The sequence below is a fragment of the Cyphomyrmex costatus genome, unplaced genomic scaffold, assembly GCF_001594065.2.
Source record: "Cyphomyrmex costatus isolate MS0001 unplaced genomic scaffold, Ccosl1.0 scaffold160, whole genome shotgun sequence".
Classification (NCBI taxonomy): Eukaryota; Metazoa; Arthropoda; class Insecta; order Hymenoptera; family Formicidae; genus Cyphomyrmex; species Cyphomyrmex costatus.
In genome coordinates, this window is record NW_017275610.1 from 485,979 (window position 1) to 499,259 (window position 13,281).

General features: G+C 30.0%; 1 protein-coding gene across 1 annotated transcript in view; it reads right to left on the reverse strand.

The window, feature by feature from the left end:
- Positions 1-5,496: 5,496 nt before the first annotated feature.
- The window catches only part of LOC108771548 (multidrug resistance-associated protein 4), a 13,229-nt gene continuing 5,444 nt past the window's right edge, over positions 5,497-13,281 (reverse strand). Inside the window, exons 7-15 of the mRNA XM_018536864.1 lie at positions 12,420-12,913; positions 11,690-11,974; positions 11,221-11,450; positions 10,239-10,762; positions 9,359-9,589; positions 8,569-8,903; positions 8,067-8,312; positions 7,527-7,829; positions 5,497-6,237 (exon numbers count right to left, since the gene is read on the reverse strand). Coding sequence (XP_018392366.1) covers positions 6,097-6,237; positions 7,527-7,829; positions 8,067-8,312; positions 8,569-8,903; positions 9,359-9,589; positions 10,239-10,762; positions 11,221-11,450; positions 11,690-11,974; positions 12,420-12,913 — 2,789 coding nt within the window. The 3' untranslated portion in view covers positions 5,497-6,096. The remainder of the gene's footprint in view (positions 6,238-7,526; positions 7,830-8,066; positions 8,313-8,568; positions 8,904-9,358; positions 9,590-10,238; positions 10,763-11,220; positions 11,451-11,689; positions 11,975-12,419; positions 12,914-13,281) is intronic.

Consider the following 13,281-nt stretch of genomic DNA (forward strand, 5'->3'; position numbering starts at 1 on the left):
TAAGCACGATAATGTCACAGTAATCATTTAATATTTCAGTTTTCTTTTTACTTATGCGCGTGATTAACAATAAGTATTCTACCAAATACTAAAGACGTAAGTACGTCGATAACTTTTACCTCTCGACGTTATATTCATGACTTGATATCTGCGCTGTATTCAATGTATGCGCAATAATTTGTATTAATTAGTCAATTTACACTGAAGATAACTCCAACAAAAGTTCGGAACGTCTGTATTTATAATCTTGATTAACACATATTGTCTACACAATTTCCATTTAATATTGGCTTTCATTTAATGTAATAATTTATTTTTATTTGGAGTATTTGTATTTAATGATAATTTAATAATGATTTGTTTTTATTTAGAACATTTGTCTTTTTACACATTATTTTAATTTTATTAAATGTAATTAGTAAACTTTAATTTTATTTGTGTTACTTTGCGCGTCATATAAAATTAATAATATTATTACTATGTAATTAACTTTTAAAATACTTAAAATTAGTTTTTAAAATTATGAAATTAGTAATACACTGCAAGTGCGTAAATGCTTTTTGCAGTAATGTTTACTATTGTAAAATTGAAAGTGAACATTATTGAGAAAAGCATATTTATTCACTTGTAGTGCATTACCAATTTTGTAATTTTTTAAGAAAACTGATAAAGGAGGAGTCTTCATAAGGCAAGTTTCCGGTCTAATTTAAATTTCATTTTAAATGGTCGGAAATAATGACTTATTATTGTAAGGATCATCAAAATCGGGTAATTATTTTAAACGGACGGTATTTGACTTATATTATCTTGTAACATAACAATAAAAAGTCAATAACTTTTCTTGTCTAATGTTAAAAAATCTTTATCAATTGATGTGTTATAAGAGTGTATCAACTTAAGCAAGCAGCATCTTATACAAGAGAACATGTTACTGAGTTGAGCAATTACACACTATTTTCACAAAGAAAAATATTTTATGAATAAAACTACAATCTAGACATATCTCTTTTAAGCAATATTAGCTTTGGATAAGATACAAAGCCTTTAGTTTTGATTCGATTAAAGAATGGTATTGCCAATATAGATGCTTAAACTGTGCTCTTGTCGCATCAGTTTTGTGATATTTAGGACACTACAGACATCTATATGAAAAATTTGTCTATCATAGTGATGATTTCACGGAACATCCATAATGCAGTTACATTATCAGTAAAGCGAACAGACATCTGATAAAAATGAAGATTAAACGTGATTAAACGTGAGAGGTAAGGGAACTCACGTCAATCAAGCATTCCAAACATGAAAGGCGAGGAATCGCAATGATTGGATCCATAAGAATATTGGTGGTATATGTAGGGCTGACTAATTACAAGATAACAAAAGTCAAATACGTCCATTTAAGCTAAAATTATCTAATTTTAATAATTATTTACAATAATAAAACGTTAATAATTCCGATAATTTAAAATAAAATTGAAATTAGACCAAAAATCGACCTTATGGAAATTATTTCTTTTCTGTAATTTAATTTTTAAGAAAATAATTTTATTAGATTTAACACAGTAAACTTTAATTTTATTTATTATTTCGCGTAACATAAAATCGATAATATTATTAATTTATAATTAATAATTAAGACGAATCCAACAGTGCAGGATGTGTAAGTATTAAATGAAAGCAGGATATAATATAGAACGTTAATTTTCACACTAAAATAATGTGATCTAGCAGCGATAAATTAAATTTGATAAATTTAGGAGAAAAGTAAAATGTTTATAATAATTTATATTATCGTCAACTGTTTATAATGTATATTTAAATGTCACACTAAAGATAAAGGTGTCGAAACGTTTGTAATTATTTTAGTCTAATTCAGAAAGATTATATAATAATTTCACAAAAACATCCAGCGTTGGCTTTTTATGCTTTTTAGTATGAAAATTGATTTATTCATAAAACTTTATTTTATAATTTAAATTTATAATTAACTCTCTCTCTCTCTCTTTATATTAATTTTATAATTAAATCTTAACCTTAAAATGCAGAAGTTAATTATAAAGTATAATAATATTATTAATTTTATTTTACGCGCGCGAAATAATACATTAAATTAAAAAGTTTAACTATTAAATTTAATATAATTATCCTTTCAAAATTAAATTATAGAAAATTTATTGCAAAAATGATAATAGACTTAATATATAAAAGAGGTGACGTAATTATGCAACGCGCGCGTGCACGTGCGCGCACACACGCAAATTGTTACTTAGAGATTAAAAAATTTAATAAAAAGAAACTCGTGTTTTACAATTTATTCTTTTCTATATATTTCGTTGTACTTTGGTTAATTGTTGACATACGACATTTCATTCGGCGTAATCACGTGTGCGCATACTCTTTCATCTTAAAGTTACTATACAATTTTTACAGTTTATTGTACAACTGTGTCGTAAATGTTTTATAATACAGAGCAGTAATTTACATAATTGACCGTAAAAAAGTGGCGAAGGTTCCAAGCATGAAGTATCTTTGTAAAGATGATTCCAAAACTAATCCTATCGAATATGTAAAAGTATCGTTTACAAAAATATTTATTCGTAAATATTCATATGTAATTTGCCTCAAACATAATTTTGTTATTTTATATAATATATCGAGGTATATATTAATACTATTCTAACATTATTAGATCACTAATATATAATATGTTTTAATAGTATAATATGTATTGATAGTAATAACATTACTAATAAAATTAATTATTAGCAAAAATGTGTGTGATGCTATGTTATACTTATATAATATATTATCATAGGTAATTGACGTGATACTTACGTTTATTACATAACAGTACATATTATAACGTACATTCACTATATCACGTATTTTACTATATTTTTTTCATAATGCTTACTATAAGGTATATATTTTTTTTCTTATTTGCTACAACAGGGACACAACTAAAAAAGATAAAGTTTTCTAGAAAATAAGAGGATTTTAATGTTTTAAATCATTGAAATTTCGAAGTACAATTTTGATAATTTTATCGTAGTGTAAAAATATATTTTGTTGAAAATAAATTCCCTTTTTTATGTTTTCGTTCTTTTTCTATAATGACATTTTTTAAGTTAAGTTGATATAGCAAATGGTGAGCGATATATATTCTATACATATACTTTCATCCTAACATATAATATACATAGTTGCATCGATAAATGCAGTAGATAAAATTATTGAATTTGTTTCTGCACTTATGTTGAACCTGCATTATAACAAAATCAAGTATAACAGGTAAAACTCAAATAACCGTTTAAGTATTTGAGTTGGATTGGAGTATTTGTTCGAACATTATTTATCCATCATTATACAAATCTTAGAGCTTTTATGAGATCCTCATTGAAAATAATTGGGGATAATTGGAAACAATATAATTCCAAAATCAACATTTAAAAATAAATAATATACTTAAGATAAACTGAAAAAGCTTATATATAAATAATATTTATAATCATATATAATCAATTAATATATATAATATATAATTTATGTAATTAAATAAAATATAAATTGAAGTTACATATATAAACCAAACCTCTCATATTCATATATATATAATTTCAATTTATTTTTTTATAAAATTATTCAGTAAAGATTGTATTGCAATTTTAATTTCTCCAAAATCGTCTATCGTTCTTATAAGATCTTTTATGGCTCGGAACATATATGATGGATATTGGTAGAGATCACAGCAAGTTTACTGTGTGTGTGCATGAATATTATCTTACATACAATTTCGTGTTTATGCTAAATCACGCTTCATCATTCACTGACTCACAGTTCATCCTTGATTGACGTACGTGTTCGCTTTATCACAAGAATTAAGTATATTCGTAATTTCTGAAGTACGCAAAAATGTAGAATAGAAAAATATAACAATATTACAGAACTTCATATTGTTACTCGTGGCAGAAACTTGTATTAGATATTACGGCAAGGGAATGCTTTCCCTATAATCTTATTAAAAACGATACAAAAATATAATTCTTCAGACGCATGCTACGCTCAGCATTACGACATTATGATACTTAACGAAAGTATCGTGATGTCGCAAAGAAAGATGATTTGGCCCTTTGGTCTTATAAAAATATTACATTACAAACATTTTTCTACATGTTACACTCTGTACGCTTTATACATCTTCTACGTCATAAGTATACTGGGCACATTAAGCAATTCGCTTTTATCTTAAGAAATTTAACTAACGAAAGATTATATCAGAATTCATCAATACTTCGTCATGTTTCTCCATATTTGTCTACATAGGCCTGCTTCGCCACCTTGACCAGTTGATCATACATACCTGGGCCAGTTTCCTTTACTAATGAAGTAAACTGACTGTAGCTGTTTTTCAGTAATATGTGAGGATGATCGTATTCCTGCAAAACAATAGGCATCGGAATTAAATAATTAAATTATTGTTATTTGGTAAATATTTCGAATTACACAGTCAGCCTCAAATGACTTCCGAGTGACCTTGACCTTGACCTTGACCCTCAAGAAGGGTCATTGACCATTCCCGTCGCTCGTCCTTCGTTAAAAAGTTATTAACCAAAAAAAATTTAAAAATAACGTACTATTTCTGCATATATTCTTCATAATTGTAGCTTAAGGCGATACTGGAGAGACGGCCGAACTTAATTGATGTCGATAAAACAGGACATTTTCATGATGTATGTAATATTTTAATTCCAATTAAAATATTACATACATCATGAAAGTATTTACATACATTAAAGTATGTACATAAATTATACCCACACCGTCGACAGAGGTCTGCCCCGACAGTACTATCATAGCAGCAGTATAATCGTAGAAGTCGTGTGCCTCTGTGCAGGGGGGTGGGGGTGAAAGTTACTTCGCGTGGAAAGTTCAACGTTTCTGAACAGGGAAAGGTGTAGAATAGTACTTCATATCATACATGTATAGCAGAAATAATGCGTTTATTTTAAAACTATGATTGTTAATAACTTTTTAACGAAGAACGAGCGACGGGAATGGTCAATGACCTTGACCTTCTTGAGGGTCAAGGTCAAGGTCACTCTGAAGTCATTTGAGGCTGACTGTGTAATTCGAAATATTTACCTTGTTATTTTAATGATATTATTGAATATAAATCGCAATTCTGTATACATGCGTGCTGCTTAAAAAAATGATAATGAATGTTTTAATAAAAAAGATCTTATAACAATTTTAAGAAATTTTTATATTTTAAATTTATAAAAATTTTTTTAATATTTTAAACTTTGTTTTTATGAGTTTTCTTAGGAGACTATGGAACGTAAGAATTGTTAGACTATTTTAATATTAAAAAAAAATATTGTTTGGAATGCGCATATTTTTCTTAATATATATATAATTTCAATTTATTTTTTTATAAAATTATTCAGTAAAGATTGTATTGCAATTTTAATTTCTCCAAAATCGTCTATCGTTCTTATAAGATCTTTTATGGCTCGGAACATATATGATGGATATTGGTAGAGATCACAGCAAGTTTACTGTGTGTGTGCATGAATATTATCTTACATACAATTTCGTGTTTATGCTAAATCACGCTTCATCATTCACTGACTCACAGTTCATCCTTGATTGACGTACGTGTTCGCTTTATCACAAGAATTAAGTATATTCGTAATTTCTGAAGTACGCAAAAATGTAGAATAGAAAAATATAACAATATTACAGAACTTCATATTGTTACTCGTGGCAGAAACTTGTATTAGATATTACGGCAAGGGAATGCTTTCCCTATAATCTTATTAAAAACGATACAAAAATATAATTCTTCAGACGCATGCTACGCTCAGCATTACGACATTATGATACTTAACGAAAGTATCGTGATGTCGCAAAGAAAGATGATTTGGCCCTTTGGTCTTATAAAAATATTACATTACAAACATTTTTCTACATGTTACACTCTGTACGCTTTATACATCTTCTACGTCATAAGTATACTGGGCACATTAAGCAATTCGCTTTTATCTTAAGAAATTTAACTAACGAAAGATTATATCAGAATTCATCAATACTTCGTCATGTTTCTCCATATTTGTCTACATAGGCCTGCTTCGCCACCTTGACCAGTTGATCATACATACCTGGGCCAGTTTCCTTTACTAATGAAGTAAACTGACTGTAGCTGTTTTTCAGTAATATGTGAGGATGATCGTATTCCTGCAAAACAATAGGCATCGGAATTAAATAATTAAATTATTGTTATTTGGTAAATATTTCGAATTACACAGTCAGCCTCAAATGACTTCCGAGTGACCTTGACCTTGACCTTGACCCTCAAGAAGGGTCATTGACCATTCCCGTCGCTCGTCCTTCGTTAAAAAGTTATTAACCAAAAAAAATTTAAAAATAACGTACTATTTCTGCATATATTCTTCATAATTGTAGCTTAAGGCGATACTGGAGAGACGGCCGAACTTAATTGATGTCGATAAAACAGGACATTTTCATGATGTATGTAATATTTTAATTGGAATTAAAATATTACATACATCATGAAAGTATTTACATACATTAAAGTATGTACATAAATTATACCCACACCGTCGACAGAGGTCTGCCCCGACAGTACTATCATAGCAGCAGTATAATCGTAGAAGTCGTGTGCCTCTGTGCAGGGGGGTGGGGGTGAAAGTTACTTCGCGTGGAAAGTTCAACGTTTCTGAACAGGGAAAGGTGTAGAATAGTACTTCATATCATACATGTATAGCAGAAATAATGCGTTTATTTTAAAACTATGATTGTTAATAACTTTTTAACGAAGAACGAGCGACGGGAATGGTCAATGACCTTGACCTTCTTGAGGGTCAAGGTCAAGGTCACTCTGAAGTCATTTGAGGCTGACTGTGTAATTCGAAATATTTACCTTGTTATTTTAATGATATTATTGAATATAAATCGCAATTCTGTATACATGCGTGCTGCTTAAAAAAATGATAATGAATGTTTTAATAAAAAAGATCTTATAACAATTTTAAGAAATTTTTATATTTTAAATTTATAAAAATTTTTTTAATATTTTAAACTTTGTTTTTATGAGTTTTCTTAGGAGACTATGGAACGTAAGAATTGTTAGACTATTTTAATATTAAAAAAAAATATTGTTTGGAATGCGCATATTTTTCTTGTGAAAGTATTCTATTATAATTTGTATAATATAAAAGATATAAAAATTTTTCTAAAAAAATTATAATATTTATACAAAAAAATTTGTGCAAATTATATTAAAATTTTTTTAATCGTTTATTGGAATAAACAGATTTTTTTCATTTTCTGAAATAAAATATCTTTAAATTAGTAAAAGATAAAAAAAACGAAGGTTTCTTCAAACTCCAATATCTTGTTCTCAAAGCTCGAATTTGAAGATTTGAAGATTTTTATATTTTGAGAATCCAAGTAAACTTCCAAATTGTCATAAAAATTTAAGAAATTTATGAAACTGTACTTACAGCCATACGACCCTTATCCATCACCAAAACCTTGTCGCTGTCCATTATAGTGTTCAGTCGATGCGCCACTGTGAGCATCGTACATGTCGCGAACTTTTTTCTTATAGTCCGTTGAATTAATGCGTCAGTATGCGGATCTACGTTCGCAGTTGCCTCGTCCAGCATCAATATACGATTGTTTCTCAGGATAGCTCTCGCCAAGCATACCAGTTGTCTCTGTCCAACGCTATAATTGCTGCCTCTGTCAAACACGCGACTTTCCAAGCCATTTCCGATAGTAACAACCGCTTCTTTTAGCTCAACCTGAAATACGTTACAAAAAAAATTAATAAGAAGTTCATAATTATTCAATAATCTTAAGACCATCCTAAATTAAAGTTTGATGATATATCGTCATTTTGGGAATCTCAGAATTTTCAAATCTTTGGAACTTGAGATTCAAGACAATCTTTGCAGTTAAAATGTCGAAACCTTAAAACGTAACAGCATTACGTTTCCGATTAAGTACGGGTCTATTTTTAAATTAGAAATCATTCGAACCTCTTCAAGTGCCTCCCACAAATCCGTGTCGGGAAATTCATTGAAAGGATCTAAATTACGTCTCAGAGTACCTGAGAACAATACGGGATCCTGAGGGATGATGGATATTTTGCGTCGTAAGTCCTCCAAGGCTATCGTACCCGTGTCCACACTATCGATCTCGACGATTCCCTCCACTTTTGCCAATCGGAACAATGCTGATATTAGCGACGATTTTCCAGCCCCTGTTCTTCCCACAATACCAATCTGTATAGGTATATAATAATTTTATTATTTTTAAAACATCTAAATTATTTTTAATATAATATTTTTTAACGTTTAATCAAATTTATATATATCTTTAAAAAAAACCATATGGAGGTTTTTTTTAAATATTTCGAGAAAGTCTCGTAAAATTTAAGTTTAATTTCTTCTATATTTTATAAGAATTTTAAATAATGTTTTTCAATCTCCTTTTTCTTAATCGTTTTTATACAATTTTTTTTCTACAAACTTTCCATACCTTCTCTCCAGGATAAATCACTATATTCAGGCTCTTAAGGACAGGTGGGTCCTCGTCCGCGTAGCGCATATAGACATTTTTGAATTTAATACAACCCTCGTCAGGCCAGGTTTTGGGAACATTAGACGGAAGCGCCAAATGCTTGTCCTTTTTCTTCACGTACGCCCCCCGATCTCTTAAATTCGGTTCTGCCGAAAGTTGAATGTACTCGAGTACACGTTCCACTGCCATCATCTGGTTTGCTACCTCCGCGCTTTGTCGCATCCCCCATTGAATTATTCCGGTCATTGCCATTACCTGTGTGATGGCCAAACCGACTTCACCACCGGAAAATGCTGGAAGATATGTACAACATGTATAAAATCTCATTTAATCTTGTTGATTCATTTTTTATTTTATTAAAATATATATTTAACCTAAATATTTTGATTTATAAATTAACAATATTATTAACAAATTCTTACTTTACAAAATAAATTTTTTAAATATAATATTTATAATAAATAAGTTTCTCTCTCGCTCTCTCAAATCTTATAACAAATAATAATTTTGTTATTAAATAAAAATGATTTAACATAAAATCTTTTACGTTAAATATAATTATATATGTTTTATAATGAATAAATATATTTTTCATAAAAAGTACATTAAAAAATGTTTTTTGATTATCTTATTTTTAAAAAAATTTATTGTATTATTTTTTAAATTTATGTTTAAAAAATAATACAATAAAACTGTTTGAAACTGTTTGAAAAAAATTGGGAGAAGTTTCTGGAGAATTAATGCTTACATTGATCGAGTAACAAGAAACTAAAAGTAACGAGCGAAGTGAAGAGAAAACAGAATATGTCCAAAGAGAATCCGAATGCTGTGCTAGTCACGATATACATGTAAGCGGTAGATGTGTGTACATCTTGCAACTTGTCGAATTCACGTTTTAATATGTCCTGAGCACAATATGCTCTGATGGTCGTCAAACCATTCAATGTGGCATTCAAGTGAGTGAATACCGGCGAGCGTGCTGAAACACAAAAGAATCATATCTTTAAGAAATATATCTTTATGTGAAATAAAAGCACTATACATTTGATTTAATTAAAAATTACAAAAATAAAAAAACGGCTCAGATGATTAAAGATCAAATAATACAATAAGAAGCTACAATACTGATGTTATTTGACTCGTAACTTCTTATTGTACAAATATTTAATTTGCATTCAATTAAGAAAGTCGCCATGGGGGAAAAATTGAGAAAATGAAATTTAAGATAAAATAAACAAAAGAAAATAGAAAGATATACGAGAATAAAATAGATTTTTCATTTTAATAACATATGTACATTACGAGCCTCGCAGTATCTGCAAGTTTTCTCGCAAAAAAGGTAATAAATTCCAAAATTATGTCAAGCTTATATTGACATTGGCGGACAGCACCTTAAAATGCAAATTGTAAAATTGTTTCTTATATATTTCATATTTTTACTATAACTTTTTAATAAAATATTTCAAAATCAATATTTATAAATTTTTTCTTTTTAGCTTATAGAACATATCGTTAAAGTCTGTACAAAAAATTAAGGGACATCCTGTATATGTATACATATCATATATACAACCACATTTTATTTTTAATAAAGCTAAAACTAATAAATAAAAAAATGGCAGACATACTTATTCCCTCCAGTCGTTTAACGTTTTTGCTGGTCTTCAGGTAAACCTTGCGGATCCAATAGAATATCCCACTGATAATCACGATGGGCACCAAGAAGATAGGATTGACCACGCAGGTCACTATCAGCGATCCAAACATCAACATGTTCATCTGACCGGCATCTAGGATCGCTTTAGGCAATAATTCGTCAATTGCGCCCATGTCTTTAGAGAATCGATTGAGAATCCTACCGCTCGGATTAGTATCGAAAAATCTCATTCCTGTACGAATTAACGCACTAAACATCATATCGTGTAGGCGCTGGCTACACGTCATACATGTCTTGTAAAAAACTAATGATCTGGTGATGCCGACAACGAAGATAGCTAGCACGATGCCAGTGTAGATGTAGACGTAATTAATCAACGATTCATCCTCGATAGCATTGCGTTCATATATATTCGTCGTGTTAATGTAAACGTCTTCCGTTTGATTCGGACTAAAGTGCTTGGCTTCGTAGTTCCGCGTTTCCACAAAATTGGCTCTAAAGAAATTTAATTGAGAAGAAAAATTAAATTATCGGACAACAAATGAAGTAATTAAAGTAAAAACAATATATGATTCACACACGCCTCTGTTTGTTAAATGTACTAAATATGCGAGTCTAGTTATATCTTTATCTTCGAGTTCTTAGTTCTATATAAAAATTAATTCACAAGAACCTGACAATTTCTGGAAGTTATTTTCCAAATAAAGTAAAATTTCTAAAAGATTTTATACATATGTATTATTTTGAATATATTTGCATGCAAATCTTTTTAAAATATTTCTGCAAATATTTTTTGACATGATCTAGCGAGCATAAGAAACATTCTAAAATATTTTCGTGAATTGTTTTGAAATACTTTAATCTTCCTAAAAAATATATGTAATAAATAATTATTTATGTAGTAAATGATTCCTTTTTCAATTAAACAATTTTCTAGTTGCATAAATACTCACAAGAAAGGCACAAAGTAGTCGTTGAAACTGACGATGAATTGTGTAATGATGAATAGAAACAGAACGACAAAAGCCATATACAAATTGGCACCAATTTGGAAGAACTTGATAAATATAGGACCCTTGACCATGCCACGTGATGTTCCCTCAAGACCATCGTTCAATTTTTCAGGATCTTCGTCTTCCTCTTCATCATCAGTGCCGCCGCTACTGGCTTCCGGAGTTCGACTCTATTGAAATTTTATCTTTAGTAATATATTAATGTACATTTTTTTTCGTTATTCAAACATTATTTATTATTGTGAAGAATCAGTTTATCAATTCAAAATCTTAAAAACAATATAAAAAAAATATATTTTGTCAAACTCCTCTCTCTCTCTCTCTCTCTCTCTCTCTCTCTCTCTCTCTCTCTCTCTTTGTCTCTCTCTCTCTTCGTCTTCTTAATTTTACACATATTTATAGCACTTACTCTGTTACTCGAAGAAGAAAACTGTCGTCGTATGTTTATACTTCTTTCTAAAGATGAATCATCAACCGCTTCATTCTCCGCTGCCAGGAGTATTCCATACTCGGGTCGATATTCTAATAGATCCTGATAATGCGAAAAGTATTTCATTTTTCCCTGCTCGAGCAATATAATGGCGTCCACTCCCTTTATATATTGCAGCTGATGCGTTGCCAAGATTCTCGTTTTACCGGCAAGATATCTTTGAATGCACTCTTGAAATAGATGCTTGCTGACATGTGCGTCGACCTGGAATTTCAAACGAAAAGTCTTTCATCAGAATTCATAATTAAAATTATTCCTAAACACACAATATTCTCAGAAAGTAGTATGAATATTATTTACCATTTATAATATTCATACAATATTTTAGGAATGTTATTATGTTTTATAGAGGGATTTTTTTTTTGTTTATCAAATTATTGGGTACAAGTAAAATGTATTGTTTTTCCTATACAGTGAAGTTTATAATGTAGTGAACAAGTGATGCCATAAACAAAATAAGACTCAATAATAGTTAGTTTTTGAACTGATGTATTAAAGGTATTCATAAGTTTTACATCATAAGTTTTACATCATTGATAAATCAACTTGAACTAGTTGCACAAATTCTCAATTTGTCATGTACATTACGCCTGAAAGGCGCAGAGATTAGAAAGAGTATAAATTATTAACTCGTTCAATAATCACCCACCGCGCTTAAAGGATCGTCCAGTAAGTAGATGTCCGACTGTCTGTACAGAGCTCTAGCCAAATTAATCCTAGCTTTTTGGCCACCGGACAGTGAGGTACCTCGTTCACCCACAACGGTCTGATCACCCTGCGGGAACTGTTTGAAATCGCGTACCAAGGCACAAGCCTTGATCACTTTCTGGTATCGTTGACGTTCGTAAGACTGTCCGAAGAGTATGTTCTGTCGGACGGTGGCACCGAAAACCCAGGCCTCCTGACTGGCGTAGCTGATGCCGCCATTGACCTTCACTTGACCTTCCGTTAGACTGATCTCCCCGAGAATCGCGGACAGGAAAGAACTCTTGCCACTACCCACCATGCCGATCACCGCATACAGCTTGCCCTTTTCTATTTTCAGATTCAGATTCTCCAGAGTGTTCTCCGATTGTCTCTCCTCCCATTTGGCGGTAACATTAATCATGTTGATGGCCCAGGTCGTATCGTGTTGTTTCTTTTCTGTAAATAGTAATAATTTTATTATATAAATATTATAAGATAAGCTAACAATGAGAATAAGTGTTAAAAGAGTGCCAGAAATATTCAAGTAATACAATATTTCTCGTAAGAATTTTTTACAAAATTTTGGGAAAATATATTTCTTCAAAAAGAAATGTCATGAAAATTAATTATAACTTTATTTTAATATCTTAATAAAAATATTATTTTATTAAGATAAATAATTCCATTTTTTTTAGATTCTAAAGTATGTCACATTATAGATATATATGTAATACGTATTATTTATATATTTGTAGGAAATATAAATATTTTTTATGTAATCTCTCTCTCTCTCTCTCTCTCTCTCTCTCTCTCTCTCTCTCTCT